This window comes from Haliotis rubra, unplaced genomic scaffold (assembly GCF_003918875.1).
Source record: "Haliotis rubra isolate DU_JTF1 unplaced genomic scaffold, ASM391887v1 Scf492, whole genome shotgun sequence".
In the NCBI taxonomy this organism is placed as follows: domain Eukaryota; kingdom Metazoa; phylum Mollusca; class Gastropoda; order Lepetellida; family Haliotidae; genus Haliotis; species Haliotis rubra.
In genome coordinates this window covers 294,702-317,125 of record NW_025767182.1, presented here as the reverse complement: position 1 = coordinate 317,125, position 22,424 = coordinate 294,702, and the positions used below count along the sequence as shown (strand labels likewise).

The 22,424-nt window shown below is 38.5% G+C and overlaps 1 protein-coding gene across 3 annotated transcripts in view; it reads right to left on the bottom strand.

Annotated features, from left to right (window-relative positions):
- Nucleotides 1–22,424, bottom strand: part of LOC124291482 (espin-like) — a 91,589-nt gene that overhangs the window by 67,230 nt on the left and 1,935 nt on the right. For all 3 annotated transcript variants that reach the window (XM_046728466.1, XM_046728467.1, XM_046728468.1), the window contains exon 2: nucleotides 6,715–6,901. In XM_046728466.1, coding sequence (XP_046584422.1) covers nucleotides 6,715–6,901 — 187 coding nt within the window. The remainder of the gene's footprint in view (nucleotides 1–6,714; nucleotides 6,902–22,424) is intronic.

Below are 22,424 nucleotides of genomic sequence, written 5' to 3'. Positions count from 1 at the left end.
ACCCTTCTAGGACCATATAACAATAATGAAGACAAGCAGTTACAGATATGATTAACCCTTGTAGGACCAGATGCCAAAAAAAGCAACAGCAGAGCAGCCATGCCAAAAGTTTCCTCCAGCTACAAGCAAAAAATGATGACGACTTGACGTCCATGACAGAATCTACCTCCAACTACGCCAGTTCAACTAACAGTAGCTATATGCTAATGTAGACGACTTGTACTTGCAGTGACCATGGAGACAGTCTTCATGTTTGTTCACTTTGCGTTTAAAAGAAATTAACAAGTTTCAAAACAGCTTAGATGCCCTATCTGTATTTTTCCAGACATCCCCAAAGCAACAAACCTCACATTGTCTACAATATTGTAAACAAGAGCCACTCAAGTTAAAAGTGATGTGTCTTAATGCCACATTAATACTTGGGTATAACCACGACTGTTCGCCCAAGGTACTTAGTGTCCCAATGGACTTCGTGCCCCTTTCTACAGAGAATCTGAGATTTATGCAACTCGAGCTCAGTCATGTGTAAGTGTTTTGTGACCTGACTATTCACTCGGAATAATACATCTTGCTGTGTTACACAATAATTCTTTCATCGACGACTGGGTCACCTTGACCTTTCTCATAAAATATGAATTCAAAAGTTAGGTGACAGGTAAAACAGTCAATAAAGGACTTGATGGTTTCTCGAATGGGTTTGGGAGAAATGACTTTCACAAAGTTTTATTAACTTCAGGTGATGACATGGTTGTGTTGTATGCAGTCAATTTATTTTTTGGGGCCAGAAAATAATAAATTTCATACAAGCATCACAAATTTGGATGGAACTTTCATATCCAAATGAAAAGTTCAAACATTTAGCCTCATGTCCTGGTACATTAATAGGAAATTGAATAGTTTGATGTTCCAACATTATTCCACAGATCACACATGTATGACTGACATCAGGCAAACAAGAATTGGTAATAAAACCATGTGTGACATAATAATCTTGTGTTGAAATGACCTAAAATCTAAAAACAGTGCTCCAAAGTTCTGAAACTCATATGACTTGATATTTAAGTAAAGTGTATATTACTCTTGTTACTACAAATATATATATACTGCATCAAAGAAAACTTGGTGCAAACATTCATGATAAAAAGCATGTTTTGAACATCAACACAATATTGTTGAGTGCAACGTTTACAGTGTTGCCTCATATGAACACACTTGGATCTCTATATGGTCATTATGATCATATCGCTTTCCTACGAAAACAGATTTTAAAACATTTTCTGCAAAGTTGTATTATCAAAGTAATGAAAAACCCTGGGAATTTCACAATAAAATCACTTTGATTTGAACAAGATGAGATATCTTCATGAGAAGGTACAAGCTTTGTAAGTTAAAGAGAATCAGATAAGGAAATATTTAAGAGCATGTTACATGTATATAAATGCCAAGGTCTTTCAACTGTGAAGGTCAGTGTTCTGGTTTCAGGTGGTCAAAGGATTTGGTTACGTGGTCTGTCACAAGAAAGAAACTGTACAGTCCTGTAGCCCTTGCGTAAACATGTTTACATATGTTTCGGCAAATTTGAATCAACTTTAACCTTCCATGCTCATGAGAGCATTTTCAGTTTGTGACACCAAGTATTACACTGTAATGATTGACTAATGTTTAGATTCATAATGCTCCCCAAATAGAAATGATCATAATGATACACGAGGAAGACCAAGTTCCATAACCTCAAAACAAGTTACAGCAACGGACTCAGCTGATGCTCCAGATCCAGGCATTACTCTATACAGTCCGTGTAAAGAAAAGTAAGTTCAGAAACTATGCAGAGGCATACTGGTACGCAAGCAGAAAATGGACATTGGAAAGTCAGGCAGAGTTGGTACACCTGTAGCTTTTCAACTTCTACATCAGAATCAAGCAACTAAAGATTTATTAGGTTATAGTAACTCAGTTGTCATATTTCACTCTAATAAGCAGGTTGTAGACAGTGGGTAGATCCCAATACAGGTCAAGGCCCCGTCTCACAAAGCTCTTGTAAGCCTAAGATCTTGTAACTTTTCTTGTAGCATTCGTACCTCCCATGTTACAGTATAGGAGGTACGAATGCTACGAGAAAAGTTATGAGATCTTAGGCTTATGTCATGGAATAATTATTCATACAAAATTCATTATTAATTAGTACCACTACAAGCAACATATTAGGATTCAGATATTAGGAAAATATATAGAATACTAGTATTAGTTTCATCATGTATCAGTAATAGCTTAGAGAAAGACCCCAGTCAAAAGTAGTAAAACTCATCTCACAGACATACTATTGAAAAAGGTGTAACTTACGGCTGCACAATTTCACAGATGTTCAAGATAAAATCCTAGCCAAAGGTATCAAGGAATCAAGCTGTTAGTAACACAAAGTTATGTCTAGACGGTTTAATAAACTGTTTTAATAAAGAAAACGTCATCGCCCATATTACAATAACATTAAGCAAACACCAATCTAGGGTCATTAAGACATGGCCCAGAGTAAACACATCTATTGTAATCCAAGCACCTATAATTGTCACATCAACTTAGACTCGTTAAGATCTAGCCCAGGGTAAGCATCCAAGCATCCAGTAAAAGTGCCAACGAGATTAGTGCCAGTTGAAATAGGATTAGCAGGATAAGTAGGTCATTGAAGTTGTTCTTGAAGGACACACCCCATTTTGTATATTCTGTATTTCATAGGCTAATGTAGGTTACACCTATTTTTGTATCAGTCAACCAATCGTAATCTCTTTATTGTTTTAATTGTAGATAAAAAGTCGCCAACTCCATTTGTTCATCAGTACGGTTTAGGCTCCCAACACAGGTTAGCTCTTGCCCTCAACCCAGAGGGTTGTACTGACTCTCTGTGGCCACCCATGTTATTCCATTCTTGTAAATAAAATTGTGATTAGCTTCTTGTGACTTTGGACTCTTTGCTGAGTTAATTCCCCCAAGCAGACCAGCACGCCAGTTAGATAAGGGGTTTCACCGGAACCATCACTTGGACCCAAGACCCTTATCATAACACTTACGAGAGCCTTGTGAAATGGGGCCCAGGGCATCATTTTCACAAATTTATCATAACTCTACGACTGTTGTAAGGCCCATAGCTTAACATAGTCTTGCAACAGGTGCAGCACCAATTTCAGAAAGTGATCGCAACTCTACGACAATCGTGAAACCTATAGTTTACATAGACTTACTCAGTTGTTGTTCATTCTTACAAGGCACTTGTAACTATATGACTGTCATAAAGACTACAGTTTAACATAGACCTACTCAGTTGGAGTACCCCTTTCACTAGGCAATCGTAACTAAATGACTGTCGTAAAGACTACACTTTGACATAGACTTACTCAGTTGTAGTACCCCTTTCACTAGGCAATCGTAACTATATGACTGTCGTAAAGTCTACACTTTGACATAGACTTACTCAGTTGTAGTACCCCTTTCACTAGGCAATCGTAACTATATGACTGTCGTAAAGTCTAGAGTTTGCCATAGACTTACCCCAGTTGTAGCACCCCTTTCACAAAGCAATTGTAACTATATGACTGTCGGTAAGCTAATAGTTTGCCATAGACTTAACCCAGTTGTAGCACCGCTTTCACAAAGCAATTGTAACTATACAACTATCGTAAAGCCTATAGTTAGACATAGATTTACGACAGCCAAGACATAGAGCTATCATTGCATTGTTAAATGGGACAGAAAAGCGAGGATTTATTAATAGCATACTTTGAAATAACATTTATTTATGTAGGCTACATTTACACAAGTATACTGGACAAACATACCGAAAATTTATAAACCATTTAATAAACAGAATATCAAATATTCTTCTATTTTTTTGGAAATGTGCTTTTCTTCTTTTATATTTTTTATTAAACATTTTTTATTGTGAGAGCCATGCGACACACTTGATAAATGCACACATCTATGCCTGAATGCTATAGACTAATGGTCACTGCAGTAGTGATCCCTTCTAACTACACATCATCAACACAATGTTTACATGAACTTTTGTGACTGTTAGACTGAAATATGTGGTGGGGGTCCCATGAGGAGATAACTGTGTGAGTGAGTGAGTGTAGTTTTTAGCCGCGTTTAGCAATAATTTAGCAATATCACTGCCGCAAGACACAAGAAATGGGCTTCACACATTGTACTTATGTGGGGAATAGAACCCAGGTCTTTGGTGCGATGAGCAAACACTTTAACCACAAGGCTACCTCACTGCCCCATTAGATGACTGAGGGTAAGATCAACAGCCTTTGATAAATATCCTGCTTCTCCTACTGTTAAAGGGCGGTGGGGTAGCCTGGTGGTTAAAGCGTTGGCTCGTCACGCCGAAGACCCGGGTTCGAATCCCCACATGGGTAAAATGTGTGAAGCCCATTTCTGGTGTCCCCCGCCGTGATGTTGCTGGAATATTGCTAAAAGGGGCGTAAAACCAAACTCAGTCAGTCCTACTGTTAAACGTTTTACGTATAGCTTGATGACAGCTTACCCAACATTGAAAACCTCAAATCAAAATAAAATCAACAGATACATTATAGTAAATCCACCCTGAACATACGAGGATTGTTTTGTATTGATGTATTGTATTGATGGTGATGTTTGCACAATGTTTGATGACGAGGATGTGTTGTGTATGATGCTTTTGTACTACGACAACAACAAATGTACTTTGGGAAATAAAAATATTTAAAAAACCAAAAAAAACCCAAAGAAATCTAAAAAAATAAAATAAAATAAAATAAAATAAAATAAATAAAATCAAGAATGAAACTGCCACCAATACTGAGTGAATCTACCTGACAGAGAGCCTCAAGCCATACATATTAATCTTTCAAGTAATAGTCCAAAGTGCTGATGTCAATGAATCTTTAAGTGCCCTCGTGAAACTTAGCACCTCTGTCCCTATTAGCGACCACAACTTCCCAGAGCTGCTTGACCAAGCCGGTCATTTAACTTACCGCAATGCGATTGCAGGAGATGTTGCCATGGTAACAAATAACATAAAAATTTAGGGGCAGAAGGAATTCGAAGTCACCAAAGTGTGAGCTGGTTATTTATTATTCATTGTGGTAACTGCCTTAGTCTGAGAAACAATAAACTGACTTAAAGCTGGAGAGACACATTGTGTGGGATATCTCCACAAGGCTGAATCAGCAATCTGGGTACTTAAATGATTTTGAAGATGGGCCTCAGTTCCCGGCTTGAGCTATATAGTCAGAGATGCCAATTCCAAAGTGTTGCAAATAGTACTTTCAAGGATCAAAATTAGTAGTTTGACCATAAAATTCGTAGTCAACTAAATACTTAAAATCATGATGGACTCTGAGTCTGAGAAAGATAATATGACACTAATCAAGTGTGAAGCTTTAATTTCACGTACCTCCAACAGCAGATTTCCAAATTATCAGCATTACGTTTCATCTTGTTTCTTTTTGGCAAAAATGTATTTAATCGACGAAAATATATGTTTTCGTTAATTTATCAGAATTTTAATTAATTTTCTTCAAATTTCTAAAATGCCTAGTGCAATCGTATTGGCGTCTTTGAGGTTAAAATTCGTAGTGACTACGAAAATATCGTAGAGGTTGGCATCTCTGTATAGTAGACTCCTATCTTACATTCATGGACAGGATAGTGGTTGTATTGTGGAGATAATCAGAGGCAAAGTCTGCTGTAAATGTCTGTAAAATTACCCAAACTGGAATTTCCACATTCCTGGCCTGTTAATGTGATAATAGGTGTACAATGATGGTAAAAATATAAATAAAGGAGACAAACTATTTCTTGTTTCTGTGTATGTATGTTTCATTTCTCTGTGTGTTTGTGTCTCTGTCTCGCTCTGTGCTTCTCTGTGTGTGTGCATGTGCGTGTCTATTGCGTGTGCTAGCTCTGCTCCATTTTATGGTGACACAGGTCATCATCGGAGGATATGTAGACCCTGTGTAATTAGCCTGTAGAATGTCCATTAGACTAAGGCTTAGTCTCTGAATATATATAATTTTGATAGTAACAAACAAGCCAATTTATATTGAAAGGGAGACCAGAGATTCAGAACCTGAACCTGAGGAAATCTAAACTTGCTTTATTTAGGGCTTTAGCACCGCAGAGAGGGCTTGGCAGTAGGGAAATTAATGTGGTTCAGGGACTGTGAGACAGACTAAATGGCCATCTGTGCACTCCGATCTACTAGATCAGCAAAGGGCAAAGGCTCCTTGTAACTCTGCATAAGAACTAGGGCTGGCGATTAATATAGATCTTAGAGATTGATAATCATTACAAAAATATTGATTGATTGATTATTGATAAATATTGGGCAAGTGCCTTTGAGCCAAAATGCATAAAATGTCTGAAAGTAAGTGGTGAAGTACTTATCCATTGATTTCTAACAAAGTAGCATCATGAACATAATTTAGAAGCAGACCCCTAACTTTGCGTATTTATGTATTTATGTTTTTATGTATGAGATTATCAATGATACAATTTTGATATAAATAATTATTGATAATTTTTACCAGTATATTCCTGACATATTTCTGAAGATATTTCTGATTATCAATCTTTTCAGCCAGCTCTAAAAAATAAATAAATTGGAAACACGATCTAGAAAAGATTCATAAGGTTCATGAATGACCTTCAGCAGTGGACTCAAGCAGTATAACTTACAAGCCACTGGACACAGTTGAGATGGCCTTTCTGAGCGGCAGCATGGATGACAGCCATGCCATCAAAGGAGTTGATCTTGAGGGAGCCATTCGCCGTGAGAACCAGAAACTTTAGTATGTCAAGCAGGCCAGACTGGCAGGCGAGATATACCGCTGTGACACCATTGTTCATCTGGAGGTTCACGGATCTACAACAGTTGAAAGAAGACATTAAAAAATGGTCATGTGACTGGTGACACTGGCAACACGTCACACGTTAAATCTGGCCGACATGACAAGATGTTTTGAGTGAGTGAGTGTGTGACTGAGTGAGTTTGATTTTACCCAATTTTTAGCAATATTCCAGCAGTATCAAGGCAGGGACTACCAGAAATGTGTTTCACAGATTGCACCCATGTGGAGAATCGAACCTTGGTCTTTGCCATGATGAATAAACGCTTGAACCACTGCCCTACCCCACTGCCCCCTTAAGTTAAGTAACCACACAATGATGGTTTCCTTGTTGTTTCTTGTGTTCAATACTGCAATATAGTATTCCAGCTGCATGACGGCAGCCTGCTTATAATCAATGTGGTTCAGACATTTTAGCGATCATAGATCCACATATTTGCATAAAGTATGCAGAACATGTCTCTATATCCCAACTAACTCGGTGCATGTGGACAGGATTGCATACAAATAGGTATAAAACTATGAAAATCATTAGGAATATAAACACATTGTGCATAATTACCAAATGTTGCATTTTCAGTTTGGATACCTTCATCTTTACAGACCCGTGAAGGTCTGGGTTAGAATATTGATCTTCAGTAACCCATGCTTGTCGTAAGACTCATTTGTCAAAACTTGTTGCCACGGAAACGGCAAAAATATTTTATTTAGAATTCCAAAACTACCAAAAGGCACCAGTACACCATCAGATCTATCTATGTGCCAAATTTGGTGAAGAAATAGTGAACGGTTTTAGAGTTCTGCTCCAGAATAGAGCACTACCACTAATTTCATTCTAAGTCGAATTTGTTGGCATGGAAACGCCAAAAATGTTTTATTCAGAATTCCAAAACTACCAAAAGGCACCAGTACTCCACCAGATCTATCTATGTGCCAAGTTTATTGAAGAAATATTAAACGGTTTTAGAGTTCTGCTCCGCGGAAAAGACAAATGTGCACGGAAGGACGGACGGATGGACTGACGCACGCACGGACGGAGTCCATTTTAATACCTCCCGCAAAACACGTTGCGGGGGATAATAAACTGAAGCTCCACCTGGGCGTGTGTATGTGTGTATTTCAGACAATACACACTCTCCTTTTTTATGAGTGGACTCTTTAGGAACAAGCTGAAACACACACAGTCATGAATATTTCATGTGCCCGTTTTCCAAATACATAAAAGCTGTATCTGGGGTGGGGAATGGGGTACATTCAATTTTATATATGGTCCGATGTGTAATCAACTTCTCCGTAGCATCACACAGATGTTGCCATACCATGACTGTTGTTATACTTTTAGAGATCAATGCCTATTGCATCTACATTATTAATCTAATGCAAATGGAAGAATAGATATGGATGTTATATTAAAATGATATATGCCAAATGAATAAAAATAACAAATATTCTTCTTCTTCTATTATTATTCCACAGCATGTGAAAGCACATACATTGTTAAAAAATACTTGGTTCAATTAATCACTTATGTGTTTCAAATGTATTAGATCTATTTATTATTAATAATATATAGTATGACCAGAAATTATTGAGAATTTTAGGAATATGTTTAATTGGATTTCTAGTATAAACAACCTTGACCAGCTATCAAGTGCTTGGTTTCATTCAAGAGAGACAACTCCGTTAATCCTTTTTCATTAGTTTGTGAAGAGTTATCACCCCTTGCACTTGCTAGCAGACGACATTTTCAGTGATCCTCAGTCTAGTATGGATGATTTAGAGATGAGGAAGTTGATTTTAGAGTATGATAACAAGGACATCAGATCAGCTAAGGTGATTTCAAGTAGAATAGGCATCCCTTTGTCCACTGTTTATCGTGTTTTGAAAAATATTGCAAATGGATATGGCATTGAGCACCAGGGAGGCACAGGTAGGCCCAGAAAATTGACTGCCGGTGACAGGAGGCGGCTTGGTATTCTTGTTTCTAAAAACAAAAGAAGGAGTTTGGAAAACTTAAGGCTGGATATGATTGATAGAGGAACTGTGGCTGTCTGTAAGGAGACAATTAGAACTGAGCTGCATGCAATGGGTTGGCAGGAAAGTCGAGGAATTCCATCACCGATCATGAAACCTGAACAAAAGGAGCGAAGGTTGAACTGGTGCTTACAGCATAGAAATATTAACTGGGACAATGTGATTTTCTCAGATGAAAGTTCTGTGTGGCTGTTTCCTAATACACTGAAATTCAGGACCATACAAACTGAAAAACCTTTGTATCAGCGCCCAAAGTACAGTCCGAAATTTAACATGTGGGATGGCATATCTGTGTTAGGGGCAACGCCCCTCTGTGTATTTGAAGGGAATATGAACAGTGAGCGGTACACAGATATTCTTGAGGGACATTTACTTCCATCTGCTCACGTGTTCTATGGAAATGTTTGGATTTTCCAGCAAGACAACGACCCAAAACATCGTTCCAAGCATTCACAGGCCAGGTTTCGGACCCAAAATATGACATTATTAGATTGGCCAAGCTATAGCCCTGACCTAAATCCAATGGAAAATGAATGGGGACTTATGAAGGAAAGTGTCAATAAGAAAAATCTGACAAATATTGCTGAAATGAAAGAAGAGGTGGTCCGATATTGGGACAGCATGGACCACGACTTTCTAACTTCTTTGATCAGTAGTATGCCCCGCCGCACTGAAGCCTGCATTGCTACCCATGGTGACTTGACAAAATACTGACTGTTCACCTGTCTTTGAATCTGGAGTTATGTTCTGCTAATATTCACATTTCATACGTGAGTAATGAGTGAAAAATAATAATAATTACAATCTTAAATTCTCAATAATTTCTGGTTGTACTGTAAAGTGGTAACAACCATTTTCTAGTTACTATTACTGGGCGTTCAGTTTATTTCCAACACACAACAAGAGAAAATGGGTCCAAATCATCGAATCATACGTCATCAAATTTGTTAAAATAAAAGATGCTAACTATATTCAATCAATGTGGTCATTCAGATCCATGTTTTATGTGTACAATTTCGTGACAATAGAGAGCTGACACGAAATATCAAAGCACATGTCGGTAATGAAAATAGGGTGTGTGTCATTGTTTACATATCGCCCATGTAACGACGCTTTTCGTGTCTCGAAACTGCTTAAATAACATTTTCGTACACTAAAAGTAACGATGGGTGTTGTTTTGGTGACGTCTACTTTGCCACAGTATCGATGAAAATGCTATGAAAAAATTCTAACCACCCGTTCTCGGATTTTTCTATAGTAAATGTATGGTGTGTCGCCCCGCAGTGATGGACGGCATGCGGTAATGGTTACCGGGGTCAGTGTCAGAGCGTTAGTGCACCAGACCCTGGGAGCCAGGCTGCAGTAAATCTAAAAACATTTTGTAAGTCCCGCCAAACCCTAAATAGTAGCAGCTGTCTGATTGGTTCAATCCATTTAGCTGTCTCGTGTTTGATTGGACGGTCATAGGTCGCTCAAAGTTAGCTGACGCGACCTTCTGCTAGGGTTTGTTAGAGTTGAGTTGAGTTGAGTTGAGTTGAGTTGAGTTGAGTTGAGTCGGGTTGGGTTAGGCTGGGTTGAGTTGGGTTGAGTTGGGTCAGGTTGGGTTGGGTTGAGTTGAGTTGGGTCAGGTTGGGTTAGGCTGGGTTTGTTTAGGTTGGGTTAGGCTGGGTTGGTTTAGGTTGGGTTAGGCTGGGTTGGGTTGAGTTGGATTGGGTCAGGTTGGGTCAGGTTGGGTTGAGTTGGGTTGGGTTGAATTGGGTTGAGTTGGGTTGGGCTGAGTTGGGTTGGGTTGGGTTGGGTTGGGTTGGGTTGGGTTGGGCTGAGTTGGATTTGGTCAGGTTGGGCTGGGTCAGGTTAGGCTGTGATGGTTTGGGTTGGTTTGCATTGAGAGTGAGTTGAGGTGAAAGGGGGATCTTCCATTGTGTTCAACACCTCTGCACTCACCAGTTACGTGTTGTATACATGTGTGTCAGCCAGTCCAGGCTGAGGCCAGTTCTATAGCGATAACCTACTCAGGCACTGTCCCAGTTTAACATGGATACCCATTGAGATGTCACATCTGATCCCCTTAATAAAACACTGTGGGCTATAACTGGCTGAATGCTATGAGAGTGAGGTAAAGCGAGGTTAAGGTCATTGTTCCTGATTATGTTACTTATGTAGCTGTGTGCACCGATTTGTGTGGCTACTTGTAACAGTATCAGTCCAGACTGACATGCTTGTGTTGAACATGAACACCAAGATCAATCACAGAATACAAACCCTCTGTGTTTTATCCTCTTAATGCCAAGCACCAGGAGTGAGTGAGTGAGTGAGTGAGCGAGTGTGTGGGTGGGTGAGCACACCAGAGATTTAGATGTTTTCTTTGGATAAGTTAAACAGAGTGAGTGAGAGTGAGTTTAGTTTTACGCTGCTTTTAGCAATATCCCAGCAATATCACAGCGGGGAACACCAGAAATGGGTTTCACCTATTGTGCCCATGTGGGGAATCAAACCTGGGTGTTCAGCATGTCGAGCGAACGCCTTAACCACTAGGCTACCCAACCGCGCCTACCAAGCACCAGGAAGTGTAACAAGAAGTACTGTGACATTACATGTATATCTATAGGTATGATGTGGTTTGGAATCAAACCACCACTCTTTCTTTCCCCAGGCCTCCGTGGTGTAGTGGTTAGAGCTGCGATCCCCAGCCATGTCATACCAAAAGACGTTATTATTCTCTCTCAAAATATTCTTTCAAAACATGAAATGAGGATGCTTTTGTCTCTGGTAAATCCAAAATTTCAAAGTTTTCCTTTTCACATTTCTTTGGTATTATTCTATAGCTGGTATTCCTATCAATAACTGTACATGATTTTAGTACATTATAACAGAAGAGGGAGGGAGGGAGTGAGTGAGTTTAATTTTACACCGCTTTTAGCAATATTCCAGCAATATCATGGCGGGGGACACCAGAAATGGGCTTCACATATTGTACTCATGTGGGGAATCGAACCTGGGTCTTCGGCGTGACAAATGAACATATTAACCATTAGGCTACCCCACCGCCCCTACAACAGAAGAACAAGTTTTTGTGCTACATTCTGAACAGGCAGTGAGAGTCGCTCAGATGGTCACTTGTACACATAATGGAGAACCTGCCTCACAAGCATGTCACATCCTCTATACATGACCCTGCAATGATTCCAGTAATATGTCAGAGGCTCAAAATAATTCTGACTGGGCAAATGAATTAGGAGATAAACCTAGTGTGTTTGAAAATCAGAGACATGCTTTACTGAATTGATGGCAACTAAATTTCAATTCGAACCGAATGCGTAGCGTGAGGTTTCAATTGATATATTTAGTTATCTCTAGGGTTATCTCCATTCTACCATGAACCATTTAAAATCGAACTTCCTCGCTTTGCGGAAGACACTGCGTAATCCGGCATGGGACGAGAGGCGAATTGAACTCGTCTGTGAAGGGAGCGGTAGGTGCCGTTCGGTTTTTTTTAACATTACAACATAACAATATTCTGTCCAAAGAAATCAAACTACTGTTTATTCAATGCAATTATGTAATACCCGAGATCTTGGGTTTTTTTCCATCCCAACTCCACAAGACTAAAACCAGCCTATTGTTTTGTGTGCCGTGAAACTGTACCCCCCTGGCAACACTATAATGGAATCGTCTGACCTACTTATTTTCTTCGGTAGACAGTTACGCAACAGTTTGAAATGGCGGACGAGCCAGTGTTTACATTTTGCGAAAGGTTGAAATTTGCAGTGACAGTGGGCAATACTTGACTGACTGTCGAATCCGAACCCTGCAGAATCGAAGAATAGATCCTTTCCTGATCAACCTACGACCTGTAACTCATCAAAGACTGTTGATTTTTATGACCGGCCGATCATGATTTCACATTACTGCCTCCACCCGGCATGCAACAAAGGGTGACAGTGCTGCTGCTTAGTGTACATGCGACTAACTTGTGATTCCTTGGAACTTTGTTTTCATCGCTTGGGACTTGACTGTGTCCAAGCGTTTTCAAAGTAGATGAACATAACAGTGACAACCTTGAGGGGAAGCTGGCAGAGAGCAGAATTATTTTGTGAACGATGCAACGGGATATGATGGAGTATGACTATGAGTGGCATAAATGTGGTGTTTCGCCAGACCGTTAGATCTATCTTGCAAATTTCCCATTCTAAACGGAATTAAATATACCATTTACCAGGTAGGTAAATGTTTACTAATGTTTTGCTGCATATTTTGTATAGATAGGGATGTATTTTCACAAGGCTTTCTGATTTATATGTTAGATATTGTTTTGTTTATGTTTGGGGCTGTGTATTGTAACTGAGTTTGAATATTTTTATAATAGAAGGTAATATGATAGTGAGGTTCCCTCATAATTGTGGGGGGGGAATCATAATTGTATTTTTCGAGTTTAAATAAATGTTTTATCAGCATTTCCATCACGTCTGTTGTGTTGATATTAGTCATGTTGGTGGTCAAGCTGAAGTAGTGCGGCAGTGTTCTATACGTGCGCAGTGAAACGCAATGAAATCAAACGCATTTTTAATCCAACAATTTCCAATTGCCTATGTGGAATATTCGAAAGTCAGCGTCAAAATCCATGGAGTTGTTGTTATGATCCGCCATCATTGTGGTCAAACGGAAGTAGTTCTCACAATAAGATTTGTCAATGCGGGTGAAGCGGCCTTACAATCAGATGAGCGTCAATCCACAATTGATGCCGTCTGATTTTTCTGAACAACCAATCAGAATCTAGTATTTTCTTGATTCATGGTAGAATGATTGATATTAAGAGCAACATCCAAAACTGTTACAGATTGATGACACACAACTCAGACTAACCATACTACAACTTAGTCATCAAAAAATGTTACAAGCACATGTTCCACTGATGAAGGACCTGTCATTGGAGCAAACATGAATGAGAAAAGATATCCTTACACAAAATAAAATGTCAAAAGCAAAAGTGCTAGTTATTACATACATATTGTACAATAGTACTTATTAAAAAACAGTTCTGTTGCCTTCTTCAGAATATTTTTCTAACAATAAGGCTTCCATAACAATTTCCTAACATGAGCAATGGTTGAAGTAAGTGAGATGTGTGTTAACACCACAGTGTTCGTATCTGACACCACGGTATGCATAAATATTTTCAAAGCTACTCTCAGCCAGCTCCAGTGTATCTCGCAGTACACTCATAAAGAAGGGCTGTTGTGTGCATCTATTTTAAGAATCCTTTACAATATGGGTACAAACAGACCTTGTGCAACATAGTATGTGTTGGTTATACCAGGTTATGCTGGTTAAATCCCTGCCTTTGACGCTATGAATGTCAGATCAAATGTCATGTCAATGTTATTACAGTGTTATTCAATGGCTATATTAAAAGTACGCCAAGTACAAATGTACCATCAATACTGCATTACAAATCAATGTAATCCAATGTGTTCAACCACTGTCAGATCGTGATCTACCACTGTCATACCATGTGTTCTGCTACTGTCATACCATGTGTTACATCAGTGATATACCATATGTGATACACCACGGTTCATCATGTGTTATATGAATGATATACCATGGATACACCACTGTTCATGTGTTATATCAATGATATACTATGTGATACACCACTGTTCATCATGTGTTATATCAATGATATACCAAGTGATACACCACTGTTCATCATGTGTTATATCAATGATATACCATGTGATACACCACTGTTCATGTGTTACTGTTCATCATGTGTTATATCAATGATATACCATGTGATACACCACTATCATCATGTCATCATGATATACCATGTGTTCATCATGTGTCATATCAATGATATACCATGTGATACACCACTGTTCATCATGTGTCATATCAATGATGTACCATGTGATACACCAGTGTTCATCATGTGTTATATCAATGATATACCATGTGATGCACCACTATTCATCATGTGTCATATCAATGATATACCATGTGATGCACCACTGTTCATCATGTGTTATATCAATGATGTACCATGTGATACACCAGTGTTCATCATGTGTTATATCAATATGTACCATGTGATACACCACTGTTCATCATGAGTTATATCCATGATATACTACGTGGGATGCCACTGTTCATCATGCATCAGGGTGGTGGGGTAGCCTAATAGTTAAAGCATTCACTCATCACACTGAAGACCCGGGTTCGATTCCCCACATGGCTTCAGTGTGTGAAGCCCATTTCTGGTGTTCCCCGCCATGATATTGCTGGAATATTGCTAACAGCGGCGTAAAACTCAGCTAGCTCACTCACTCACTCACTGAACATGCATCATATTAATGTTATACAACTTTCACACAATGTATCACACCACTGTTTATGTTGTGTTAGGGGAGTGACACATATCATCTAAAATAGATGCTGACCCATTGGAGAAAGGGTCCAATCTTTTCAGTGTACATCAGCAATAAGCAATGTAAATAAACGAAGGTGCTATCTGTCTAATACCTGGGTGGGGACTGACACTGAACTTTGAGTCTCACGCTGGGTAGATTCTATATACTATATTCGCATAACACTACAGAGTCGTGGCTAGCTTGAAATGATAAATAAATACCTCATTTCTGAATCCACACGATCCTATCATGCCTCTAAAAATGGGTTGGTAATGGGTGGGGTTTTGTTTGGTTATGTTGTGTGTGCATGCTGTGATTCATGAACACATGATATTCATGATTTTTAAATGTTTAGAAGCTGGTTGGACATGATCAGTGTTCACGAATGGTATTTCAAGTAACAGGACATTGGGTCCTGTAAGTTTCGGATGTCTGTCTGACCCACTGAAAATTCACAGGACCCACAGAACAAAATTAAACGCACATTTCAGATTTAACATTTCTTATAATTGACATTGAAATTATTAACAAACATAATATTTATAAACAGCAAACAAGTCTTACATGCCACATATAACCACTTTAGTCAAAAGTCATTGTGATATATACAGTTAGACACTGGGGCCGGTGGGTTGTAGACTTCTATCAGACCGTTGGCAAATCTGCCAGATTTGTCAGAGGGCCAGACGCTATTCGTGAACACTGGACATGACATGAAAAATTTAATTGATAGCTGTTTTACAGGTCTGTTGTTTGCATGAGAGAGCTACTTCATTACATTTATTATCTAAAGACAACTGTCTAAATGAATTACAAAAAAAGAAATTAATGATAACACTGTTACTTTTATCATCGTTAATAATTATGAACTTCTCAGGGTTCGATGTTAATGTTTTTCACTACTAGACCAGTGGACTAGTGGGTCTAAAATAGTGATGGTCCGATTAATTGAAATAATCGAAGATTGGATGCAACGACTAAACGACCAAGCAATCGATCATGTTTTCTCATAATCGAACACAAACAATTTTGGAACACTTGTTTGCATTAACAATATTTGTCACAAGGTTGGTTTTGTCTGTTACATTTCACAAGCACTGCTGGCTCGTTCCAAGTCATGATTGAATTTATCATAATGAGTCCATGAAAGTTAAGTTCCTAACATAAGTCATCCTTTGTAGATGTGAAATTTGAAACAACCCCGAAAGAACGACATGTTTTTCTTTATGTTTTGTGCATTAAGAAACATAACCAGGAAAACTTTATAAATGACGCTAACCAATTATTTTCGATGATTGATCGGTTGTAATGAACCAATCATCAATTATAAGATTTTAACCAATTCCCAATACTATAGTACTGTCGAAAATACAAAAAAACTGTTTTTAGGCTCTTACTCTGTATCCCTAAAATTTACACAACTGCAAATAGCATATGTCGAAATAACCCACTTCGGGCCTAACTTGGCATTCAGTGGGATGCGTAATAGGATATCCAGAAAAGCATGTTTACTCGTAAAATCGGGAAAAAGTTAGAAAAAATATGAATAGCTGCTGAAAACAATAGATCAGACTATAGATGGCAATTCGGTCGCTCAGCCAGGTATGACGACGGACCGTCAACTCACCTGGCATGCAATGCATGTGCTGCCTACAGGCGCCCAAGGGTACATCTCAAAGATATTTTGTGCTTTTTCATGTGTGTTGACTATGCCTCATCTATTGATTAACAGCTTAAGTGTCTTTCTTTCATAAAGTTTATGTTGAGATATGTAAAAGAGTTTGATACCTGATAACCATTATAAGAAACGCATCGTATTAAATGTCTCAAAATATATAGGTGGCATGACCACCTGATCGCGAAGATCGACAGGACGGGATATTATTTGTAAATTGTTATGACATGCCTTGTACTTCCCCAGTATAATTGCCCCAAAGGATTATCGTATCTTAGCTGATATCTCTATCCCCAAGCCCGACCCCAACGATCGTCTGCGACACCCGTCCAGGTTTTGCTTTTGAGACGAACCCTCACATCTGTTTCTCTTTATAGTGCCACAGTGAGACTCCATGGTAGCTACATCCTTAATAGTTTCAGCATGAAAGTTATTATATTTTACGCCAGCTATCATTTATAATGAAGCTACGTCTAATTTCAAATTGGTCACTTAAAAAGTGTCCTTTATAATGCAATATCATCGCACACTAATTTGCATACAGCCATGGTCTGTTCCAAATAATTCGTTTTGGACTTAGAAAATAATGGCATTGCTCATTTCTGCACTAATCTCTCCTCAGTAAAGTCCTTTTTCTACATTTCTTGTGTCCCTACCATTGAGACTGTAGTTAGGCCGAACTTAGTTTAAGAGATATTTCACACTTGCACATATCAACTACATAAATTGTAGAGATAAATGAGAAAATACAGTTTTTTTCTATTTCCGACAGTACTTTAGTGACCGCCTCCGTGGTGTAGTGGTTAGAGCGTCCGCCCGGAGAGCGGAAGGTTGTGGGTTTGATCCCCGACCGCGCCATACCAAAAGACGTTAAAATATAGTACTTGTTGGTCCCTGCCTGGCGCTCGGCATTAATGGGTAAAAGAAGGACTGGTCAGCTCGGAGTCAGTATAATGTGTCTGAGTGGGGTATTCATGCTTCACTGCAGCATGGTATCTCAGTGGGCTAGCACTATAAAACCAGCTTAAGTCTGGGCTAGTACAAGCAGCCGCACATACACATACACACGCATGCACGTCGTCATATGAGCGAAATATTCTCAAGCATCACGTTAAACCCAATTTCACCTCACCTCACCCAACACTAGTCTTAAAATGTACTATATCTGACCTTATGTCAACTGGACCATACTGTTTGAAGACAAAATAATGACTGAACCAATCGGATCACTTACTGCATACGACATCACATCTAATAATAGATTTTGGATTTCCTGCTCGATATTGAAAATAGATGATTCTGTGCAAGATTTATAAACACCGAAAATACACAAATGCGATGATATGAAACAGCATTTGACTTCAACTAAACCGGACCAGGTATTTACAAGACAATGTCGTTCGGACGTGCCTTACTGTTGAACCCTGCTGCTATTCCACAGCTATCATCAGTACTAACAGGATAAATAAAAACAATAAATATGTCTGTGGGTTCAAAGAGTCTTCTAAAATTGGGTCTCTTTCTAAAGCATCGAAAGCAACATAAACATGATAAATTTGTTAAAATGAATCCATGCTGACATCACGGACAAAGCGGAATCAAATGACTATGAGAACTTTGAAAAACATCACAATTTTGTGACATAGATCTGGCATTTTCAATTTGCATTCCACAGCAACTTTTAGAAAAAGTCCTCGATTGTTACTCTTTTGTCTACCTCCAGCAGAGTCCTACATCCTGTTCTGCAAGTGTCATGTCACCTGCTTACTGGGCTGTATGACTTGTTACGCAGTGTGTAATATCTGGGTTATATCATGCTATATCATGTGTTGAACTTGGTGTTATTTTGTTATTATATCAATGTTAGTCACTGTGTCATGGGAATATATCTTCTAACATGATGTGTTATACCCTGCATTATATCAGCATTATATTTATAACATGCATGAGCCTAATTTTACAAAACTTAAGACCTACACAAAGTGGGAAAGTTACTTAGGGAAAACATATACTGATTCAGAATGGATAAACTATAATTTGATGGTGAAAAGGTGCACTCCAAGTAGTGAATTAAGATGGTTTCTGTTGAAAGTTTTACACAATATCTTGAGTACAAACAGTCATTTATTTAAGATTGGTTATGTACCATCAGCAGCTTGTATATGTAACGAACCAAATGAAACAATTTCACATATCTTATGTAAATGTTAAATATTCCATTGAAATATGGGAAAAGCTATCAGAATGGATTGGAAATTATACAGAAGGCAGAATCAACTTCAGTGAAGAACATATATTGTTTGGCTTAAAGGGTAAACATAATAATCCTTTGAATGTTGTTATCATGATAACAAAAACTCTCCTATACAAATTTAATAGAAAAATGACTAAATGACTGTATGTATGTATGTATGTATGTATGTATGTATGTATGTATGTATGTATGTATGTATGTATGTATGTATGTATGTATGTATGTATGTATGTATGTATGTATGTATGTATGTATGTATGTATGTATGTATGTATGTGTTGCTAATTGGATATATTATACATGTTTATGCGTACGTGTATATGTTAATCTTTTTTATATTTATAACATGTTACGTGTCATACTGTGTGCTAAATCATTGCTATATCAGTGTTATTCCATATGTCATATCAGTTTATCAGTTTCATACAAGGTCTCAACAAGATCTAAGATAACTTTAAGATTGGTAATGTTAGACCACATGGTAATGTTAGACCACATGGTCACTACTTCAGTTTTCCTTCTTGTGCTCGGCAATTGTTACTGTACCATTTAATAAACAACCTTGATATAATGCAGAACACTTGGAAAATGACAACAAATATACACATTACCCTGATGATAAAGGACACAGCGGTTATTTCCAACATTAAATACCATTCATTCAGTTATAAGAGGATATTGTCATACACTAAACATGATCATCTCTGAAACCACCCTACCCCACGCCCAATTCAGTTATAAGAGGATATTGTCATACACTAAACATGATCATCTCTGAAACTCAGTGTTCTCCAAGGGGCGGTGGGGTAGCCTAGTGGTTAAAGCGTTGGCTCGTCACGCTGAAGACCCGGGTTCTATTCCCCACATGGGCACAATGTGTGAAGCCCATTTCTGGTGTCCCCCGCCGTGATAGTGCTGGAATATTGCTAAAAGCGGCGTAAAAACTAAACTCAGTCAGTCAGTCAGTATTCTCCATTTTCTGTTAATCAGGGTATCACATCACCAGCCTGTGTTGATAAACATGACAAATACCCATGCCCCAGTTGCCACTATAGCTTTGATTCTGAAGTGCCATCAACACTTCCTCAATCTAAGTCCAAAATGTAACTTTGTACAGAATTTCTGCACCTTGACAGACCTTCATTGTGATTTATGTTTTAACGTATTTATAGCATTGTGTCTTTCAAAATGGACTCCAATCATAGCTATGCTGGTGAAATGGACTCTCGGATTATCATGTTTATCAAAACAGATTCTGGAGTTATGACACACAGGGTACATACCTGTATTACTATAGCATGGAGTGAGTATGGTTTTACGCCGCTTTTAGTAATATTCTAGCAATATCATGGCGGGGGACACCAGAAATGTGGGGAATCGAATCTGGGTCTTCGGCGTGAGGAGCAAACGCTTTATCCACTAGGCTACCCCATATGCTAAGCATGGAGATACCCGGAATCACCACGGATAGTATTCTCAGACATCCATATAAAAACAACTCAATGGACTAATAATGCAGACCATGGGAATTCATCACCTCAGCAAAGTGAGTCAGTGAAAATAGTTTGATGCTAAATATATGTTTATGTACGAGAGATGGCAGTGCAAATGGGCTTCCAACATAGAGAATCAAACCCCAGTTTGGTGGACACATGAATGCTTTAACCATTAAGCCACCCAACTCCTAGCTTACAGTGTTCAGCATGACACAATAGTTAGGAGATAATACTACTATTGTCTCTTGAGCAATGTTACCACGGTAACCAGACATATGATACATCCTTTCTAAATTTGAAACGTAGTGACTCAAACTCCAGTGACGTCCTAACACAATGAGCTCTATACCATGCTTACAAATTAGAGAAGTTTGGTACAGATAAGTTTCATCATAGCGATTGTCGGAATACGGAAATGTCTTGTGTACCTCATAAAAGTCTAAAATAAAGTATACATGATGAAATACAAGATTGATATCACATTACTGTTTGCATATTTAATGAAAATCCCATTTGTTGGATATTCTTACATTGTGTTTTGGTGGATAATCGATACCGGTAAATCCCTGGCATTTTTTAAATGTATTCATTCAAAATATGCACTGTTAAGTAACATGATTGACAGACATTTAAATGTGACTTGTGATGAGGGAAAACTACTTGGCACACAACTTGTTCGATGTGTCAATTTGTCTTTAAAACCAGATACCAAAGCAGTTCATCACATGAATTATCACTGTCAGATCCATGTCAGAGATTAATAGATTAGAGGATCACCTCAGCAGATTTAACAATCATCATATTCATCAAATGAAACTCTTATGCATAATAAATTCCAAGCTCGTACAACAGCTTAAACTGCCTTCCCTAAGGGCTGATACAATGTCAGGAAATATAGAAATAATCATCAGGATAATTTGTATTCCAGAAAAGTACTCCATCAGAACAGATGATTCGTGTGTCATCATGGTCCTACTGATATCGACCATGTGAATAATGACTATGGATGATTCTGTTTGTTTGAAGCTTCACTTGACAATATTTGAACTGGTGGTGGTGGGTGGGCTATAACTGGCTGAATGCTATGAGAGTGAGGTAAAGCGAGGTTAAGGTCATTGTTCCTGATTATGTTACTATGTAGCTGTGTGCACCGATTTGTGTGGCTACTTGTAACAGTAATAGTCCAGACTGACATAACATGCTTGTGGTGAACATGGACACCCAGCTCAATCACAGAATACAAAGCCTGTGTGTTTTATCCTCTTAGTGCCATGCACCTGGAGTAGTGAGTGAGTGAGTGAGTGAGTGAGTGAGTGAGTGAGTGAGTGAGTGAGTGAGTGAGTGAGTGAGTGAGTGAGTGAGTGAGTGAGTGAGTGAGTGAGTGAGTGAGTGAGTGAGTGAGTGAGTGAGTATTGCTTTATGATGCAATATCATGGCGGGGTACACCTGAAATAGGTTTCACACATTGAGCCCATGTGGGGAATCGAACCTGGATCTTCGGCATGACGAGAGAACGCTTTAACCACTAGGCTACCCAACCACCCCCTATAGTGTGGACTGTAAATTAAGGTACATTATATGAAACAAAATCCGCTTGGTACCTTTTAAAATATCAAAAGTTCTAAGGTTTAAAATCACATTAGGCATTCTCCAGTCACAGAAGTACTA